General features: G+C 39.3%; 1 protein-coding gene across 2 annotated transcripts in view; it reads left to right on the forward strand.

Moving 5' to 3' along the window:
• The window catches only part of CTDSP2 (CTD small phosphatase 2), a 34,300-nt gene extending 13,309 nt beyond the window's left edge, over nucleotides 1-20,991 (forward strand). The window contains exons 2-8 of one of the 2 annotated variants that reach the window (XM_075199326.1): nucleotides 10,509-10,657; nucleotides 11,060-11,098; nucleotides 14,188-14,289; nucleotides 14,578-14,634; nucleotides 15,289-15,381; nucleotides 16,023-16,208; nucleotides 18,754-20,991. In XM_075199326.1, coding sequence (XP_075055427.1) covers nucleotides 10,509-10,657; nucleotides 11,060-11,098; nucleotides 14,188-14,289; nucleotides 14,578-14,634; nucleotides 15,289-15,381; nucleotides 16,023-16,208; nucleotides 18,754-18,879 — 752 coding nt within the window. In that variant the 3' untranslated portion in view covers nucleotides 18,880-20,991. The remainder of the gene's footprint in view (nucleotides 1-10,508; nucleotides 10,658-11,059; nucleotides 11,099-14,187; nucleotides 14,290-14,577; nucleotides 14,635-15,288; nucleotides 15,382-16,022; nucleotides 16,209-18,753) is intronic. The other variant, XM_075199327.1, reaches the window with a different exon arrangement.
• Nucleotides 20,992-22,348: the final 1,357 nt, after the last annotated feature.

Consider the following 22,348-nt stretch of genomic DNA (forward strand, 5'->3'; position numbering starts at 1 on the left):
GCAGTATTTCAGGAATATAGCATTAGACCAGTATTAAACAAATCATTATGTGCAGTATTAAATTTAGCATTCAGTAAATGACTGCAGTACAGTGGTGAGGTATTGTGTATGGTATGCTATGTTTTCTCCACTCATTTCCGCAGTTGGGGGTGGGTTACGGCATGTCAATGCCGAGTACCAGCATCGATATGCTGACTGCCACCAACCTGTGGCTCTACAGCTCTTTCAGTTGAACTAAAAGTCTCCCGCAAACACTGCTTGGAATCAAAAACGGCTGGAAAATAAAAGTTCTCCATAATGTACAGAGATCATTCTATAGGGTGAATTGTGGTTTTCTTAATGGCTATATGACTTTTATCTAGCAAAATGCATATGGTGTAAAAATGCAACATTTCGGTAACCAGTATGAATGACACTAAGGGCTAGATTTACTAAGCTGTGGGTTTGAAAAAGTGGGGATGCTGCCTATAGCAACCAATCAGATTCTAGCTATCATTTTGTAGAAGGTACTAAATAAATGAAAGCTAGAATCTGATTGGTTGCTATAGGCAGAATCCCCACTTTTTCAAACCCGCAGCTTAGTAAATCTAGCCCCAAGTGTTCAAAACTACTTCTGCGCAAAGTTTTGCCAGGTCTCCAATGTACTACCCAATGGTGAAAATGTGAATATATATATATACATGGGACCCTCCTCAGCTTAGGGCCCTGTAGCAGCTACACCTCCTGCCCCTTGCTACTAAGCCTTTGCCTGTGAGTCCATAAATGTGGCAGAAGATCCATTTGTGTTCTAAAACTGTAGAATAAACAAAACTGATTTAAGAAGATGTATAAACATATGAATCATCAGTGCTACTTCTTCATAGTAATTTGACTGGTTTGTCTGTTTTCATTTCCCTTATTCATAACATTAGAGAACCTGTTATCTGTAAACAGTAACCCGTTAAACAGATCCCAGGATAGATGAGATATAAACATGTTACACGTGGGCAGGTATGTAACATCCCTGCATATCAAAGAGTGAACATTCCAGGATCCCGCAGAAGCATGCTCACCGTACTGCTGAGGAACTACCTGGCTCATGAGTGTTGACATAACATCATTGTCGCAGGATCTTCATCCCAGACAAACAGTTAATTTAAATCATTGTGAAGACATTTTAGCAGGAAGTACAGGGCATAGAGGACGTGGCTACTTTATAAATGATCTTCTGAAGAATGGTATGAATGTTGGCAACAGTACATTGCAATCTGGCTTTACTATTACTGTTTGCATGACTGGTGAATTTAATTAGCAGTTACATTAATACAGTCCAATTAACCTATTGCTCAGTGTTTTGTTTTTTGATACAGACTTGGTATCAGACATAATTTCTTGACAAGTGCGTACCTCCCAAGGCAGCATTGGGATGGGGGGCGTTGTATGTCAAGATGTGGGTGTGGCCTATTCTCCCCTCTTCTCCAAACCCTTTCATTGCTTGTCAAACCCGCTCACCGCTGCTCTGCCATGCAGATACAGTGATACATGTGTTGGAAGCAGTGAACAAACCTGCCCCAATCAGGATGATGGGACAGAGCGCTCATGTCCCGCCTAAATTGGAACAGTGCGGAGCAATGCAAATATTAATTAAAAGATATTCCATTGTATTTCACCTTTATAATGCCAGCTTCAAATACAGATCAATAGGTCTGTTGAAGAAACATGCAGGGTTAATCCATTCTGAAAGCTGCTGGTGATATGAAAATGCAATGGATTATGGTGACCTCTCCTTAAAGCGGCAATCCCATGAAAAAAATAGTTGTTGGGTTTTTTTGTTTTGTTTTTTATATAAATCTCGATGGCAGGCTATATAATCTTGGTAATTACCAATTTCCTAGGTTTGTTTCTTCAGACTGTCATTACTTATTTGTAATGCTGCAGGGTTTGCACAATGCCATGTGACAGGTCATTTATCCCTCTGTGACAAAAGAAACGATACATAGAAGGTTGTTCCTGCTACCTCACTGGCTGCTCTATCATATTTTCCATCCTTTCCTAGCCTAAACTTACTATGTGATGTTGTCGTACCCCACTCTCATTCCTTGTCACTGGGAAACATCTCTGAACTGTTGTATTGTTAGAGGATGAGCACACCATAGATTGGAAACACCATAGCAGGAGAGGTACAGGAAGAAGATAAAGAGATTATAGGGAAGAGAAACTAAATAATGGTCACTGTACTGAATAAGGAACTCTATACGCACACTAACATCATACTTGCCTACTCCCAGAAACTTGTTTCCAGGAAAGGGGTGTGACTGGAGGACGGGAGGAAGCGGGGCGGGGCCAAAATGGCGTGATTCACTGAGAATCGCATCATTTGATGTGATTCTCGGTGAATCGCGCCATTTTAACACTGGAAATCCGGGTTGCGGGAGAAATGCCAGCTCTCGCGGGAGCCCGGGAGACTGACCCGAATTTCGGGAGTCTCCCGGACTTTCCGGGAGAGTTGGCAAGTATGACTAACGTATAAACTAGGTAAAAGTCATATAACAAAATATTTTATACAGTTATCCCTTAATATTTACATAGAGAAATACAAAATGAAAAAGTAGAGCTATAGTAACTTTAAATGCAGCTCAAAAGCCAAAGAAGTAAAACAAAAAGAGAAAAAGTTTCTAGATGCAAAAAGAAAACTTTGGGGGACGTTTGAAAATGGGGCTCTGGACATAAGCTGTAACATTGACCAACCAATCAGATTGTCAGTTTTGTAGTATAGTTTAGGAAATGATAGCTAACGTCTGGTTGTCATGGCTTACAGCACCTTTTCTTAGGCAGCGACCAGTGTACCAGTTTACATAAATGTATATGTACGGATAAACATGTTTGGCTCACTTACACACCATCATTGGATATAAAGTGTTTCACGGGTATAAATAACGAGGATTTACCATATTTATAGCCCATGAAACTCTGGCATATTTTATTGTGTTTTACTATTAGAATTAGCTTTCACATGTGTTTTCGTGTATATTACTGGTTCCTTCCTCTCTGCTTTTGAGAAATCACTGGTTGTCTGTTCCATGCAGCAGCAGTAAGATGTAGGAAGACGCTGCGTCTCTTCCTGATAAGGTGCTAAACGGAGCATGGAGCGGCTGACCTGCTGGTGCAATGCTCTGTAGATGGATAATCAAATATGGTGTTATTGTTTTCCAGCTGCTCTTTGTGGTTGTTTTGCCAATAATATCTGTGCGTGTGTGTGAGAACATTCCATACCTGCCTGATTAGTCTTGTCCCCCTTCAGGGTAATGCTTCTTGTTATGAAGAAAATGCAGGGAGTTTTTTTTCTTTTCTATTCTAGTTATTGCTACATTATCATGTCCGAGCTGTCTTGTCGTTAGCAGTTATAGGATTTTAAGGTATACTTTCCCTCTAGAAGATACATTATGCTTTGATAGAGGCTAGTAAGTTAATATGCTAGTGTATGTATAGCAAACAACGCAGTAAAGTAGGATACTGTGTCTCCTTGGAATGTCACTTTTGCAATCAGAAACCTGTGACCAGTGGTGGAAGTGGAGGTGTATACAGTAGTATGCCTTATCGCCACTTCTCCTACTACCTTCATTGTAACATTACATTCTAGTCACTTACATTATACATATATACAGTGGTAGAAGTGGAGGTGTATACAGTGGTATGCCTTATCGCCACTTCTCCTACTACCTTCATTGTAACATTACATTCTAGTCACTTACATTATACCTATATACAGTGGTGAAAGTGGGGGTGTATACAGTGGTATGCCATACCGCCACTTCTCCTACTACCTTCATTGTAACATCACATTCTAGTCACTTACATTATACATATATACAGTGGTGAAAGTGGGGGTGTATACAGTGGTATGCCTTATCGCCACTTCCCCTACTACCTTCATTGTAACATCACATTCTAGTCACTTACATTATACATATATACAGTGGTGAAAGTGGGGGTGTATACAGTGGTATGCCTTATCGCCACTTCCCCTACTACCTTCATTGTAACATTACATTCTAGTCACTTACATTATACATATATACAGTGGTGGAAGTGGAGGTGTATACAGTAGTATGTCATACCGCCACTTCTCCTACTACCTTCATTGTAACATTACATTCTAGTCACTTACATTATACATATATACAGTGGTGGAAGTGGAGGTGTATACAGTAGTATGCCATACCGCCACTTCTCTTACTGCCTTCACTGTAACACTATCACATTCTAGTCCCTTACATTATACATATATACAGTGGTAGAAGTGGAGGTGTATACAGTAGTATGCCATACCGCCACTTCTCCTACTGCCTTCATTGTAACACTATCACATTCTAGTCACTTACATTATACATATATACAGTGGTAGAAGTGGGGGTGTATACGATGGTATGCCATACCGCCACTTCTCCTACTGCCTTCACTGTAACACTATCACATTCTAGTCACTTACATTATACATATATACAGTGGTAGAAGTGGAGGTGTATACAGTAGTATGCCATACCGCCACTTCTCCTACTGCCTTCATTGTAACACTATCACATTCTAGTCACTTACATTATACCTATATACAGTGGTAGAAGTGGAGGTGTATACAGTGGTATGCCTTATCGCCACTTCTCCTACTACCTTCATTGTAACATTACATTCTAGTCACTTACATTATACATATATACAGTGGTGGAAGTGGAGGTGTATACAGTAGTATGCCTTATCGCCACTTCTCCTACTGCCTTCACTGTAACACTATCACATTCTAGTCACTTACATTATACATATATACAGTGGTGGAAGTAGGGGTGTATACAGTGGTATGCCATACCGCCACTTCTCCTACTGCCTTCACTGTAACACTATCACATTCTAGTCACTTACATTATACATATATACAGTGGTAGAAGTGGAGGTGTATACAGTAGTATGCCATACCACCACTTCTCCTACTGCCTTCACTGTAACACTATCACATTCTAGTCACTTACATTATACCTATATACAGTGGTAGAAGTGGAGGTGTATACAGTAGTATGCCATACCGCCACTTCTCCTACTGCCTTCATTGTAACACTATCACATTCTAGTCACTTACATTATACCTATATACAGTGGTAGAAGTGGAGGTGTATATGGTGGTATGTCATACCGCCACTTCTCCTACTGCCTTCACTGTAACACTATCACATTCTAGTCACTTACATTATACCTATATACAGTGGTAGAAGTGGAGGTGTATACAGTAGTATGCCATACCACCACTTCTCCTACTGCCTTCATTGTAACACTATCACATTCTAGTCACTTACATTATACATATATACAGTGGTGGAAGTGGGGGTGTATACAGTGGTATGCCATACCACCACTTCTCCTACTGCCTTCACTGTAACATTATCACATTCCAGTCACTTACATTATACATATATACAGTGGTAGAAGTGGAGGTGTATACAGTAGTATGTCATACCACCACTTCTCCTACTGCCTTCACTGTAACACTATCACATTCTAGTCACTTACATTATACATATATACAGTGGTGGAAGTGGGGGTGTATACAGTGGTATGCCATACCGCCACTTCTCCTACTGCCTTCACTGTAACACTATCACATTCTAGTCACTTACATTATACATATATACAGTGGTGGAAGTGGAGGTGTATACAGTAGTATGCCATACCACCACTTCTCCTACTGCCTTCACTGTAACACTATCACATTCTAGTCACTTACATTATACATATATACAGTGGTGGAAGTAGGGGTGTATACAGTGGTATGCCTTATCGCCACTTCTCCTACACCTTCATTGTAAATCTATTAAATTCCATTCACTTACATTTCTTTTACATTTTTCATACCACAACTTCTTCTAAATGTCCACTTCAACCACTGCCTGTAACCCTGTATCCTGCAAAATTGTCCCTCTCCTCTATATATCTGTATTGTTAAACTCCTCTAATGGGTCATAAATGGCTCATACATTTACAATTAAATACAAAAAACATGTAAGTGTTCTGCTGTTTGAAACATCACTAGGTATCCGTTAACGCTTTACGTTCTGGCTTGTACTACGGAAGCATACGCAATTTACCGCTTGTTTTACTATATACTGGACAGCAGCTCATGTTCCTACAAGGAAATTGACCATAAAGTTAAAATTTATTAAACATATAGAAGTGGAATGAATTTGCCCTGCGTCGGTTAATGTACAGAATGAATGGATGCAAGATATTAAATAAAATAAAAAGGATTGGAGCAGGCCAGGAATTATTTATTAGTGAAAAGAACATTGTTCAGAAGAACTTACAAGGTAGAAACTCCCAAAAACGGAAGCTGTGGCCTATAATTAGGGTCTTACTACAATGGAGATATATATAGTATATCAAGTAATTAGTCAGGTTTGAAGCTGTTACTCCCTATGCTTTCTGTGTGTCTTTGTTAGTCATTTAATGGTGACTATATACCGCCTGTCTTGGCAAGAACAAAGAAAATTCCTGTTTGTTTATACTGTAAGCACTAGATATGAAAGAAAATGCACATAAATTGTATGCACTACTGTTGCTATTAAATCGCACAGGTATCATGGTTCGTAGGAAACAAATTCCTGTAAGGCTCCATTGACATGGGCGTTAAAATCTGTTCCTGTTTAAAGTGTATACAAAATCTTATACTTGGTCTCCGAGCCCCCTGGAGCTTAGTGTACTCAAATGGGGCTGTCAGAGTTAAAACATATTTAGCGTTCTTCAAGAATGCGGATTGAATGCATGATATTAATGCGCGTATTTACGAGTCCTAAGGCCATCGAGCTTTGTGGGTGTTCTGGATAAGTAAGCCAAAGAGAAAATAACAGGGTCCATTATTAGAAGGGCTAACGAGGGTGGCAGAAGGGTAGTTTGTTCTCACAGGGAGTGACGGATAGCTAAGAGGCTTCCTTCAGTGTTGCACTTGGTGCACTTAGCAGTACCCTAATTATACAGTGCCTATGTGGATACATTCACCGATCAGCCACAACATTAAAACCACTGACAAGTGATGTGAATAATATTGATTATCTCATTACAACGGCACCTGTCAAGGGGTGGGTTATTTTAGGCAGCAAACGAACAGTCCGTTCTTGAAGTTGATGTGATGGAAGCAGGAAAAATGGACAAGTGTAAGGATCTGAGCGATTTTGACAAGGGCCAAATTGTGATGGCTAGACTAGGTCAGAGCATCTCCAGAAAGGCAGGTCATGTGGGGTGTTCCCGGTATGCAGTGGTTAGTACCTACCAAAAGTGGTTCAAGGAAGGACAACCGGTGAACCCCTTTTAGCTTCTGGGCACAGTACAGTTCATTGGAAATATTGGGTAATTCCACAACTGCTCTGTACGTGTTTACTGAGAGCAAGGCCCCAGATGTCACCATGTAATCCCATATTCTACCGTTCTGGTTGTAACTCTACAAGCCTGAGCTTGGTGCCTTTCCTCTAAATATTCAGATTTGTTTTCATATGCTTCACAATTAGGCTGCAAAGTTTGTAGGGCATGTTTTGTCAATTTCCACACTTTGCACATAGTATTACATTTTATTTTTTCTGTTCAGAAAAAATTCCTCTGGTATTCATGGGGGGTTGGGGCAATTTCAGCATTGTGTGTAATAATGGCAGTGACCAGCAGAGGTTTTATGGGCATTAACCCTATTGAAAGAGTGGAAGGCACCACTACACCATAGATTTTGAACTTCAGCTGTTTCAGTTTGAATCAAAGCTGCCCACATTGTCTGCATTATAAATTTACAACACAATATTCATTAGTGCTATTGAATATAATAATGCTTTTCATTTCTCCATAATGAGAATCTGCTCTAACTAAACATTAAACTCCCTTTAATAATAATAATAATAATAATAATAATAATAAAAAAATGCAATTCATATAATTGTAATTGAATGGTTCATTTGAAAGACATACGGCGTTTTGTGAGAGGCTATAATTTCTCTAAGACTCTACTTGCAAGGTGGAGACATGACGCTTCTCTTTTAACGAATGTTCTTCATCTTGGAAGCTGGCCGAGCCCTCGTACAAATCTATGTTTTCTCACCTCTTTTGATCTTTGACCATCTTCAATAACTTTGTTTCGATAGTTCATTTTCCGTGACAAAATTAGTATTAACTGCATTAACCTTTTACATGTGCATAATGTAAATATATAGAAAAGAATATAAAAAATGTTACTAATGTTAGGCTTTATCTAGTTCCTAGAAAGATCACAATCCCAATATCTCCTTCTATGGCATTCTTATCCGAGTGTGATATTGTCTCCCAGTATAGTGGTGTGAGGGAATGATCTGGTGCCAGCGGTAGGTTTGATGTTATCATGGGCCTGGTCTGATGACATAAGGGGAGCGGTCCAAAAGAGACTTGGAAAAATGTTAGATAGCAAACTGAGAGCTCATAAATGTGCTCAAACCTGTACACAGAAGCTATAAATCAGTGTCCGGTTTGTGGATTACTCTTTTCTAGACACTGCTCAGCAAATTCATTTTTGAGCTTAAAATGCCTTAAATATCTGGGGACAGCAACCAGGGTTATTAACAGAACTATTCCACTAGATGCTTTAATATATATGTATACGTATGACCTATGAGGATGACCTAAATATCTGATTGTTAATGTGAAGGAGTTTACTGACATGAGATACGCTTTTTATTTTGTGCGATCTTATTCTCCATAATGTGGCTTCTGTTGTATTGGATATCTGGAAATGGTCACAACAGCAGATTGACTTCTGCAGCTCATGGTATACGGCCCGGGCAGTGGTGGTGATAAAGCGTGACAAGTACTTAGCCAAATAGCATAGTCTCCTATTAACACAAAAGTGCAAAGAAGCTGCCCAAATATCCTGGTTTATTTAAATCCAGTTACTGTGGCAAACATTTGTATTGTTAATCTGGGTACACACATGCTATCTTACTTTTGGTATGATGCACAATCTTGCAATATCTCAACAAACATTTGTGAATCGTGTGATCTACACGATAATTGCATAGATGTGTACCCAGCTTTACTCCTGTTTAACAATGTCTGCTAAAGCACAGAGAGATTTGTTTATTAAACTGTGTAGTCAGTCACTACAATTCACAGGTATACTACCTAAAGCTGGGTACACACTATATAAAATTACTGCATAAGCGATTTCTGTATCCATTTTACTGACAAAGTCCCAATGAGCATGCCGATTTATGTGTACGCACCTACTTGATTTATCTTCAGATCTGTCATAACCATCTGCTGAAGCTGAATAGATGGTGACTAAGCACACGCTATCTAACTACTGCTCGTGAGTGCACACACTTCCACATTTGCCCAACATCGTTCCTTCATTGATAGTATTTGTTAGTAAATTCAGATGAAACGATACGATGTGCTTTGAAACATGATTGTGGAAGCATACACACTAATGCGATATCGGATCTAAAAGTCGCTTATTGTGTTATTGACACAATAATTGAGTGAAAACCCTGTAGTGTGTACCCTGCTTAAGACTAAGAATAGTGATTACACAAAGATTGGGCTGACGTTTGGCTAGTATGCACAAGTTTTATCGCTTCATACATTTCCCAACTGTTCAGGTATATTGTACTGTTGTACAATATCATATACACAGCGATAATGTAAGTCTATGGAATGTACTGCTTGTTATGTCTAGCTGCATTGACCCTGTTTTTCCAGAAACCCACATGGAAATATGGGCTTTTAATTCATTTTCCAATTTATTCAACGAACAGCCGAATTTGATTCCACTCTTGCAGACAGATACTGTGGGTAACATTGTTACTCATTATTCTATATATAATGTAAGCTGGGAGTTTTATTATACAGCTTTGAGTTCCTGAAGTGCTGGAAATTTATTATAAGATCATTTCAAGTGAGGTTACTGAGTTTAAATGTGTTATATTAGAATATCCTGTCCTCCTTGCGATTACAGGTGATAAAATGGAGGAACATAAAATCAGTGCTCAGATGCCCCCAAGTGGTCATATGGTGGTATTTATTATAACTATACATGTGAGGTTCTTCAATTTATGGGAATGTTTACTGTCGTGGTCCATGGATGCTATGTCATAAATACACTCGTTATTCCAGTGCATACAGTAATGCCTCCAAGACGCTGTGCTACAAATGAGTTGCAGGTTATCAGCACATAGCACAAAATGGGAGTCACTACTTATTTTTGTGAGAGTTTATTTGAAACAAGGTGAATGAGTCTCTTTAACAGGAATATACATTAGTCAGATCTCCAGGTTTTGAAGAACATTGGTTGGCTGAACATTGTTAGAAATTTAGCTCAGTCTTCTAAACCAAAGTTCTGAAGGTTGCAATCGGCTATCTAGAAAGTGAACATTGATGATATGCAGTAAAGCGCCCTCTAGTGTACACAAAGGAAAGTAACAAAGGTTGTAATGGTTCACTGGTGAAATAATATTCATCTGGTTGTTCTTTTCTTGCAGGACTGGTGTCCAGGTCCTCACCAAAGAAGCCTAGAAGTCGGAGCATCTTCAAGGCGCTTTTCTGTTGCCTAAGTGCACAGAATGTTAACCGACCAGGGGGCTCCGGTGATCCTCCCACCCAAAAGGAGGAAGCACAATCCACTCCAAAGGTATGTTCAAAGAAGGACCCAGGCATCCTATAGCATTCATGAAGTTGTAGTTGAACAAAGCAGTAATTTTATCACCCATAATGATATAGATGCGATGCACTGTTTTTCTGGCTGTACTGTTATTTCTAGGGAGTTTTTTTTTCTCATTTTCCATATTTCATTTTGGTTGCATTAGTAGGATAAGTGTCATCTGTCACCCATTTTGCAACCCAAAATATTTATTTTCTTCTCATGTATTTATCTAGTCAACCGTGCCATCCAGCTTCTATTATGTGAGTTGACCTATCTGACCAGCATTCCCACACACCTGTACCTGTGCTGTGGTAGACTTTGGGACTAGTTAGTGGTGCATCCTAAGCAAACATGGATAGCTTATTTCTGAAATGTCACCCTTTCTTTCAGTCGGATTTGCTCCAGTGTCTCCAGTATCAGTTTTACCAGGTACGTATCCTTTTTCTTTGTGTCATGGTGTTCTTATTCACACATCATTTAATGCCCATGGGGTAAAGTAACTGACCTGGAGGTAGAGTCCCGTGCTACCTGATTGTTAGAAGTGACATATCCTTCATGTGATTTCAGGGGTTGAGGATTGGTTGAATTTTAAGTAAGTGTCCGACACAGACAAGGTTCCCGGAGATTAGGCTTTTTGAATAGTAAAGCTAAAACTTATAAATGATGCTATGCTACATTGATTTACAAAATAATTAATGGAAAAGGGGTCTTCTTAATTGGCTCATTTGTATAGTATTTCTAAATAAGAATAGCGCAAACAATCCTGAATCTAATTACACTTTCAGCTCATCTGCTGAAGCTATGTTACGTAAGCAGACTGATTTTCAGAGTAACAGTATTTCCAACACTAAAAGCTGTCTGGAGTGAATGAGCCCTAGATCTTCATAAGCCCCGATCTTGCCAGGTGATGCTGGGTTTTTACAGCAGCTCTGCAGGTCCTGAGCGACCCTGAATATTCTAATTACATATCGTCATAGTTTATTATCATTGTTGGCTTTCTGGTCAGGCACCATAATGTGGTGCTCTGTTTATAGTACTGACAGACACGTGACAGACGTTGCTTAAATGATGGGTAAACTGTTTAGCACTGGAAAAACCTTAATCCTGACTTACGGATTCTGATGCTCAGGCTGTGACTTGTACACGTGGGCAATAATTTGTAATTGTTTTGCCCCTGATAATCTAAACAGTAACGTAAGCAAAAGGACCTGTACACAACGTTTCTGACAAGTGCCTACTCACTTTGTTTTGCGTCAGTTTTGGAGCTGCCTTAAGTGTTTACAAGTGTTCACACTTAGTGAAACTGGAAGGAATTATATGGGAAGACTACTCTAAGTATACCATGCTACAGGGAAGGCAACACAATTCTAACGTTCTACATTGTTTGTTGTGTGCCATAACTAGCAGGGTTTTTTAACGCCTGTGACACTCTGAGGAACACTAAGTGGATCTCCAGGTTTTGCAGTTTTGCTCTACCTGTCCCAGAAGACAAAGGTTAAAGTGGCGTAACGGAGACTCCTGGGTAGAACGTGAGACTTTAGCGGATGCTTTTTGTGAAAACAGCTGTGGGTTATAAGCTGATTACTGAGAACAGACTGTGATTTCAAAGGAGCTCTCTAACAGCTGGGGCAAGTTGCATTTTCTCCTCTTGTCAGTCTCAGGGTTTTTGAAAACTGTCTATCCTCCATTATAATGCAGTCAGCCAAATTGCCCCAAAACATGTATTTCTTTTACTGTAAGCATTGCATGTTGACATGGTAAAACTGAAGCTCGCAAAGAGTTAGAAGTTTCTTATATTTGTAATATTCCATTTATTTTAACTCTCAATCCTGTCCCTGGATTATTGTTCTCATTTTCATGTTCTATGCATAGTTCGTAAATCTCAAGAAACTAATTTGTGAAATGCACCTTCACCAATAAGCTTCTTCCACCTGCACTTTTAATGCTTCAGCCAATGGGACCGAAGAGGTGGCTCAGCCAGCTGAGACTCCTGCCTGGAAGCATCTGTGTGACCTGCAGGTCGCAGGATCTAATCCCGGCTAGCTCTGCCCACTCTTTCATCCTTTCCAGGTAGATAAAATGAAGACCAATGATAATTGAAGTGCTGTCTTCCTGTATTTGTAAAACCATTTTTTATCTATAAGGATGAATTAGGACTGTTTAATAATAGAAAAAAATTCCCTGTGTATCAGAAAGTTAGAGTGAGCATACCTTTTATAAAGGAATCGCTTCCTATTTGTAAATATTTAAGTCCTGCTGGTTTATTAAGTAGCACATACCTCTTCAATGAAACATGCACAAAAATAGGCAGTATTGTTAAATCATTTGTGACTGTGATCAAAAGCAAAGCATTTTATTTACTACAAATGCCTTTACAGTTGTGTATATACAGTACATTTTTAGGAAATACTTTAACAATATAAGGACCAAGGCTAGTAACACTGATTTGCGTCATCTATGTGAAATCCATACATTTATTTTGTCGTAGGTAACAAATGAGGTGTTTATGGCACTAATTCTGATTTCTTTTCTTTTGTGGCTAGCCCAGTTTAAATATAAGAAGTGCACCAATTTTCACCATAGTTAGGCTAGAGACACACTGCAAAAACTTTCGACCAATTTGTTTATCCCTAACGATTTTACAAATGACTGAAGTTCCAATCAGTCTGCCAGTTCATGTGTACACACTATGCATTTAGATTATAATGTCCTTATAAATTTTGTTAGCTTCTGTGGCTCTGAGACAAAATATTCAGTCTCAGAACTAATGGACAAATTAATCCACCTCCAGCACTCTCCATTTAACAGCACAGACACAGTGACAGGTTCCCTCTAAGTTCCCTATCTCTCTCTCTCTGGGCAGACAGTCATGTGAGTGCATACACGCTACAGGTTTGGAAGGCGGTTGGAACGAGATTTTTTTATATAGAATGAACAGCCAAATGAAACGACTGTCAGTACTAATGTGATATTGGGCCAGTCGTTTATGGGGTGTTTGGCCCAATGATTGGCCGAAAAACCTGTAGTGTGTGCCTAGCCTTACTCATCTGAATTTATGCTTCTTGTTTTCACAAACAAACATATTGCTGTTTTCAGACCAGTTTTTGTTGCATGTTTCGTGCAAGTGGAACAGGAATGATAGTCGCTTTAAAGGTCCTTTTAGTACAGCCTGTTCTGCTATTGTCTTTCTTCCCTCTCGTTATTTACTTTAAACCAGTGGATCCCAAACTTTCTCAGTTCGAGGCACCCTTAGGGTCTCCATAATTATTTCAAGGCACCCCTAAGCCAAAATAATTACCAAGTAGTCCCCCGACTTGCTTACCCCTCGGCCCTGGCACCCCTGTGAGATTTCCACAGCACCCCAAGGAGCCACAGCGCACACTTTGGGAACCACTGCTTTAAACTGATTAGTATTATTATACTAGTATTGTGCTGAGTCATGTACTGTATTTGAGCAAGTCTTTGTATGAAATGTTTGTAAATAACAGGGAAAAGTTAATATATTGTGTATTTTTCAGATTCCAGGCACCTCTTTGCTCCCTGAGGTAACGCCAAAAGATACTGGAAAAATATGCATGGTGATAGATTTGGATGAAACCTTGGTCCATAGCTCTTTTAAGGTAAGGCTTACGCAAGCTGTGCACTGCATTACTGTATAGCTAAAATGAAAGTTGTAGATCATTTACAAGCTAGTAACCACTTTGTGTGTTATCAGCATAGAAATGACGTCATGCACATCATGAAACTCAGTCGTTTGATCAGATCACATATACTACACTTTGGCCCAGTTAACAGGGCTTTGCTACTGAAGAGAAGCATTTTTCAATGGATTATCTTAATCAGGATAGATTTAGAATGTCTGTCTGTAATTGTTCTTTTAATGCATTGATTCTTATTTATTTACTTAGCCAATCAGCAATGCAGATTTTATAGTACCGGTGGAGATTGAGGGGACTATACATCAGGTAAGAGAGCACTAGTTTTTGTCTTGTATTTTGTTAATAAATTCTCTTTTTGCCTTGCTGATAGATGGTGTTGGGAAAACATGGCTGCAGCCCGGTTCAAGTAATCCAGGATAGGCTGTTTCCTCACAGCGCGGCCTACTCTTGATTACTTGTTTCAGGAAGCAGTTTAATTTGCACCGAACCCTCCTGGTAAATTCAATTTTGAAATTATTTAGGCATCAATCGTATCAACGGAAGAGCGTTTTACAGCCTGAAGAAGCACTGTAAGAGTCAGTGTAAAATTGAGATCTAATGTATATAAGGTGTCCCTTCGTATAGTCCTGCCCACCCACCTTGGGCTAACCACCATTTATGTTGACTTGTAGACTATATTTTATTAATAGTGGGGATACAACTTTATAGTTCATTTTATTATGTTGGGTTATACTGAATGATCATGATAAAGGTAACTTTTTATTTATTATGTACAACACAACATCTAATGATAAGACTGCCATACATTTATTAATAGAACAGTAGATTAACCGCATGAGTGGCATGGGAATACAATATCTGTATGTTTGAAATCTGGATGAACCCATATTGCTGGTTTTGGTACAAGGTGCTGCAATAGTAAGAAGCCCCTCTCTGTTATACCTTTTCCACCCTCATCAGGTGTACGTTCTTAAGAGGCCTTATGTGGATGAGTTTCTGGAGAGAATGGGAGAGCTCTACGAATGTGTTCTGTTTACTGCTAGTCTTGCCAAGGTAAGGAGAAAACCGGTTTATGATCCTCATGCTTCAATGCCATGTCCGTTCATTCTGTTAACCATTTTTTCAGTAACCAAGTTTTGAGTTATAACATCCTGTAGCTAATTGGGTAACCAGAGTGTTCAAAGGAGCATAGATCATTTCAGGAGATGAGTGTGCTGACCTTGAGGGAGACAATGAATGACCTGTCATTTTGTGTCATTGTATGAGGGCAGATCTTGTTTTGATTATGGAGGTGTTGCGATTCTACTGCCTCAGCCACAGACTGAGCGTAGGATAGGCAGGAGCAGCAGGGTACTGCAAGAGCGCAGAGCAGTGATGTAAGTATCCTGTAAAACTGGGAAAGTTAGTTGTGTCAAGCAGTTGATTAGTAATTTAGTGTTTTACAATACAATACATCCTATATGTAAGTCTGATACCAACTCTGTCGTTTTTAATTCTAAACTGATTATCATCCGTACGGACTCTCTCAATTTGTCCATGGGCACTCTTCAGCTATGCACCATTGCTTTCTATGCAGTTTACAAGCCTGTTTAACCATTTGTCATTAAAGTTTGCATCATGTACTTTAATAATAAGGTTTAGGTTGTTATGGTGACAAATAGACATAACATTCTAACATGTATATTTCTTGGTAGTACGCTGATCCGGTGACAGATCTTCTAGACAAGGAAGGGGTCTTCCGCTCCCGTCTCTTCAGGGAAGCTTGTGTCTTCCACCAGGGCTGTTATGTCAAAGACTTGAGCCGTTTGGGGAGAGACCTGAAGAAAACTATCATTTTAGACAACTCGCCTGCATCCTATATCTTCCATCCAGAAAATGCAGTAAGTGTTTACACCTATGTTCACACTGTAGTGAACACCGTCTGTATGATCAAACCGCACAGTCCCATTCTGGTCTGTTATCTGAATTAGCCCTTAAGGACACTGTATATACCATTACCTGTATCGGTACATGCCTTCTGGTTCAATTGCCTATTGCATAAACATATAGTGAGGGATAAAGAGGAAGGGATTTTAAATATTGACCCATTAATTACTGCTACAGCCCCCAGAGAAGGTGATAGTTGTGTCTGTCAAGTTAGCAGTGGCAGTCTCTTTCTATGTCTCTGCCAACCTAAATATAACAGGACTTGTCTTGTGCAGAACAAACTTTCATTGATGTTTATTGTTACCAGACAATTTGAGTAATTGTGCACTCTGTTCTAGGAATGGGTGTCATTGTTGGATCCTCTAAAAGCCTTGGGTTATTTCTGTTGCATAATTGCTGGTATTCTGAATGGACACGCTGGGCCTGATTCGTTAAAACACACAAAACGAACGTAATATGCTTTAAGAAAACAAAACAAAACAAAAAACCTGCACGTGAAATGGGCATATGCACGTCTGTATTCATCAAGGAACAGATGTCAAGATACGTCTGGTGATGAATTCGGGTATAGGTCTGCCCTGCTCTACTAGACAGGACACTGCAGGATACATCCAGTACCTATGTGGAATATAAAGTCACAAAAGAGTCACAGAACTAAAAAAACGTATTCATTTAATAGTCATTAATGATAAAATATAAAAAAAAGTGTTTTTTTTCCCATGATAAACATTTATTAGGATGTTATTAATGTCCACTGTACATAAAATACATTTATTAGGATGTTGTTAATGTCCACTGTACATAAAATACATTTTTACAGTTGCTTCTGATTGCAGACACATGTTCTAGCATAGATACTAAGCCATCATCACTAGTAATCAGCACTTAGACCAGACCGGTAGCTGGTGCTATTGATTTGACTGACAATCATGTACCTTAGAGATGCCCAAAGCTTGAATCGGACGCTGCTGTGTGCGCTTGAGTTTGGCGTGTTCTTACTGTACATTGACTACGTGCATACGTCCATTCCCTTTCCTGTTCCTGAAATCGCAGGCTGTAGTAAGGGTCCTGTGCGCTCGAAGATGGATTAAATGTTGCTGCGTTTTATGGCGTATGGTCGAGTTCTGGGCATTCACAGAGTAATTCTGCGCATTATACGCAACCTATCGCCATTTATGCTCCTTAATGAATAAAGCCCACTGACTGTACATCTAGTCCAGTGTTTCCCAGCTCCAGTCCTCATGCACCCCCAACAGCTCATGTTTGAGGATTTCTGTTGGTGGAAACAGGTGGGATAACTACTGACCCAGCCAAGTAGACTAAGTCACCTGTGCATGACTAACAGAATCCTGAAAACATGAGCTGTTGGGGGTGCATGAGGACTGGAGTTGGGAAACACTGATCTAGACTATTGATTTATCTACTTTGTGTCTTGCATTTTTTTCCCCACCTTCATTTAAACCTTGAACGTATGGTATATAACATTATTTTCAGCCAGCATTGCAAATGCAAAGGTTTTTCACTTGTGAAAGCACAGGTCTGTGTTATTTTCCAAGCTCTCCCTTTTTAATTATTGTGCACAATAATATTGCTGACAGATTGTATTGAGAAGCAATAAGAGCCAGTTGCTAGGAAACCATTAACAATACCAGATGTCTAGAGCTGCTTTAGAACATTGATTAAAAGTTATTTCTGCCACATGGACGTTGGTACATTTCTTGTTTTTACCCGTATATTACCAACAATGGAGGCTTGCTTTTTATTTAACCACAATTACTGCATTTGATAAATCCCATCAATATGCTATACACATATTGAAAAGGAAATAGCAGAGGTATCACTTACAATGAGTCTAAATAGTCAGCGTTTCTTTATTCTTTTTATAAAGTGCTTTACACACTGTATATTGAACAGATCACAAACAAAATATTATGCCATACGCTTCTGTTGATGAAGAAAAATAATTGTAGTAATGCTCATGGAAATAAGTAAGTGCAGGTTCATAATTACTGTATTTTTTGGTCTCAAAAATGTATAGTGCTTTGTATTGAATGAAATGCTAATATGTTACACCTCCATTAAAACAAGCCCGACAGTATGAGATAGGAGACCACCTTGCCTGTACTAGTGAATATATCTCTTCACCTCCCTTCCTTGGAACTGCACTGTGCTCCAATAACAGTAGTGTCTAGCTGGGGGCTGTCTCGAGTATAGACACACGCCATCCTTGCTGCTTATGTGAGGCACCAGAAGTTTGGATTTCCCAGCTGTTAGTAAATGAATGCAGTGGTCCATGGAAGGTGTAGGCGGAGTGCCTTATCCCACTTATTAGTAAAGGCAATATTCCTTTTTTGGTTCATGGCTGTTCCAATAGGTCTTATGGTCCAAAAAGATACAACTTGTTGCTGTGGCTTAAGTTTTTTACTTTAATAACTTGAATATTTCTTTCTTGTGGCACTGTTACACTATTGAGTAATACACAGTGGCTTTTTCTTACAGGTACCCGTGCAGTCGTGGTTTGATGACATGGGAGACACAGAACTTTTGAGTCTCATCCCAATCTTCGAGGAGCTCAGTTACTCTGAGGACATTTATACAAGTCTTGGGCAGTTGAGGGCTCCTTGAGGCTCCTCATCTTGTCTTGATTTTTCAGGGGACATTTTATATCTAAAATACTCTTTATTTTTTTTTCTCTTAAAATTTCTCACACTCGCAGTGCCTTTGGCCTCAGAGGAAGAGGAACAAAATGGAAATTCACGATTGGGCGGATTGAGGATTTCTTGGGAAATTCATCTGCCCTTACCAAGCAAACTGGCTACAGCTCACACGCCTTCCGGCTTGCATGCCAGATGGCGTGTTGGCAGTGAATGCAGGGATCTATAAATGCCATTAAGTTGGTGCACTAGTAGGAGAAAGTGTCCTTTTTAATAATGGTACCATGTACCTGTCTTTTCTAGTTCTCCACTGCTGTTTAGTCTGCATATCATTGAATTTGTCAAGCTGTAACATGTACAAGGAGGGTGTAAGGCCATGATACTGATAAATTAAAGGACACACACAGGTACTTTTAGCTTAATATCTTGCTGCACATAGGGGATCAGACACCTTAAATAGAGGTTTATGTAGGGAACACATCTCTGAGACACAAGAGGGTGCAACAGCTCTGATATTTGAGCACATTTTTTTTCTCAACCCATCTTCTCTGATCCCAGTGATCACCACATGACAATGTCTGTTCTATGCATATTCTTAGCTCCATGCACTTGACTTGATAACAGTTCATGTTTCATGTGGCGGCACACACTGGCATTTAGTGCCTTTTTATAACCGGGCTCTTATTATGGGAAGATGCTACATGGCCATGAATTTTTTTATCCTATTTATGTAACAAGATTATTCCAACACATCTGTACAGAGATGTACATGTAACATTAATGATCCTAGAACTGCCAGTTCAAATTGCCTATTTTATTTGTATTATGATTTCTAACACTGGAATCATCCAAGGTGGATGCTCCACATTCAGCTTAAACGTGGTGCAGGGAGTTGTAAGAGGGACAGCACACTCCAACTTGAAAGTCAAAGCCAATGATATATAGGTTACTGTTCTTACTAGGACCATGTATGGGAAATATCATGCGTCATGTGCAATTAGCATATTGATAATAGGGCTACCTGTCACTGATTACCGCCATATATATTCTGTGCCTCAGTGCCTTTAGCAACAAAACCTCTCTCCATTCACTTTTTATCCTAAAACAGAATGCTTTAATTAGTCCAAAAATGTTAAAGCCAAAGGGATTTATAGTAATTTTTAATGTTCTTCAGCCACTCCAAGATTTTTTTATTTTTATTTTTTTATAGTTGACTTGAAACAAAGATAATTGTCCACTGCCTCCTTTGGGGGGGTCTGAACAGCTTTACTTTGAGGTCACTGTTGACAGTTTGAATATTGTATTTTTTTAAGACTGTGGATAGTGGCCGTTTGCTAGTTTAAACCTGTTAATGACCATACACTACAAAGGCAGTGCCTTATTATAGCAAGGGAAATTCAAACATTCTAGTGTGTCCTGCGTAATTCCAATGGTAACCAAGCTGTAATACTGGCTTTGGCCTATTTATGTCAGTACTAGGTCACTGAGCAGGTAATAAAGTAAAACCATGCAGTGCCTTTTTGGCTATTACAAACACATTTATTAAAAGCCGAGCTCTGAAATGTAAAAATCTATAGATACTGAGCTGTTATGTTTTTTTTGCTTTGGTAATTCCATCCCTTATTTTATTACAATATGTAGCTCTCATCTCCTGGCCTGCCGTTTGCTGCCTCTTAAGAAGTTTGCAATCTGCAGGACTGTTACAAGATGCTAAGTGGACCTCAGGGGAAATGCACATATAAAAATGATCCATTATATGGCGCAGTGGCGTCACGTTTCAGCCATTCTTTTAAACCTACTGTTCTGAAATGTTGCTATCCTGCTCATATACAGACAGAAAAACGTACATTCCTGTGTGTCTCTTTCTAAGGTGTCAGGATGTGCATTCGGCATCTGACCTTCTTCAATGAGGGTCTGCAAAAAGTATTAGGTTTATTCTTCATTGTACGTCGAGCAGCTGTTGGATGGACTTTCAGCACATTGCTGTATTTAAGGTTCTACCAGACTGACTGAATGAATTTTAATTATTAAAATATGTAATCCCTCTAACAGAGCATGTAATAAAATCTATTTTTATGCCCTACGTTTTTTGTGTTTGCACTGGGAAGAAAGCAACAGCACAGCTGTGGCAACCGGATAGGTTCTATAGGAACGTAAAGCATCCTGGGTGGAGAACTGCCATGTTTCCAAACAGCCATAATGGCTTTCATTTCCCTTTTCACAGCTGTAGATTTACAGTGAATACACAGTGTGATGTCCCCAGCAAGATGATAGGAGTTTTCTTCAATCAGAATGTGTGTGTCAGAGACCAGCATAATCATCCTTGTAGTATGATTGTACTGCTCTGCCATGTTTACATTACAGTACATGGGCTACATGAAAGTAACAGCGTGATATCCGTCATAATAGGAGAAATTAATTTCCTATGGTAATATTTAGGTGGGTTTTCTGATGCATACCAGGTTTACAGTTTAAAAACTCACTACATAAATAAACACATTAGAGAAGCCTCTAATTATTATATGTACTCAGAAAAGATAATACTTTAACACATGGATGTAACTAGAACTTAGGGGGGCCCATACCAACATTTTAAAGAGACCCAAGATTTCTAGGCTTCTCTCCCCTTATCGTGTACTTCCTTCTTTGCTGTATGCCACTTGTCCTGCTCAGAGGAAGGGAGTTTCCTTACCCTCTTAGCAGAGATTAATTTTACTGATTTAACGTGGACTACATAATTTATGCTAAAAGCTGTATTTTAAAGTATCGGTCACTTTTTTTCTTTGTTGAATTAACGGGCTAAATTAAGTGGAAAAAACAAGCCGAACACTGTCCCAGGTGAAGCAGATCATGGTCAGAATGTTAAAATTGATTTTAAAATTTAGTTCTAAAATTAGTTGACTTTTTGAGGGGAGGACTCTGAGTTACAACCTTAAACGGGTCCTACAGATAAAAATTATGTATTGCGCATCCCTCACCTATTTATAACCACCTTTAGGTATAATGCTGCATCATTACTTATAATTTGTTTTGAACATGACTGGCAGCTATGCAGTTTTATTTTGCACTGTGGTATTACTGCTGTACTGGTGCAGTATACTTATAGGCCTACCCAGATTATGATCAAGTTTAACTGAGCAGCTCCTTCCCCTTACCAGAGCATCGGGAACGGCCCACTGAAGCAGTATGTCCTGGGTATCCTGTTTCTGTGAAATGGGTCTCATCTTATTCCACTGTTTTAAAGTGTTAAGCAGGCGATTATGTTTGCCAGTTGGGATGTGACTCTGTGGTCCAGACATAAGCTCTCTACTTGTCTGTTCAGCCACATCCCCGTAGGCTGAGAAAAGCTTTGAGTGCTGTTCGCGTGGTTCCAAGGGGAAGGAGCATCTCTGTTAAACTTCAATGTTTTACTGGGAATGCTCCTTTAAATCTGTGTTTAT

The sequence above is a fragment of the Mixophyes fleayi genome, chromosome 2 (assembly GCF_038048845.1).
Source record: "Mixophyes fleayi isolate aMixFle1 chromosome 2, aMixFle1.hap1, whole genome shotgun sequence".
Classification (NCBI taxonomy): Eukaryota; Metazoa; Chordata; class Amphibia; order Anura; family Limnodynastidae; genus Mixophyes; species Mixophyes fleayi.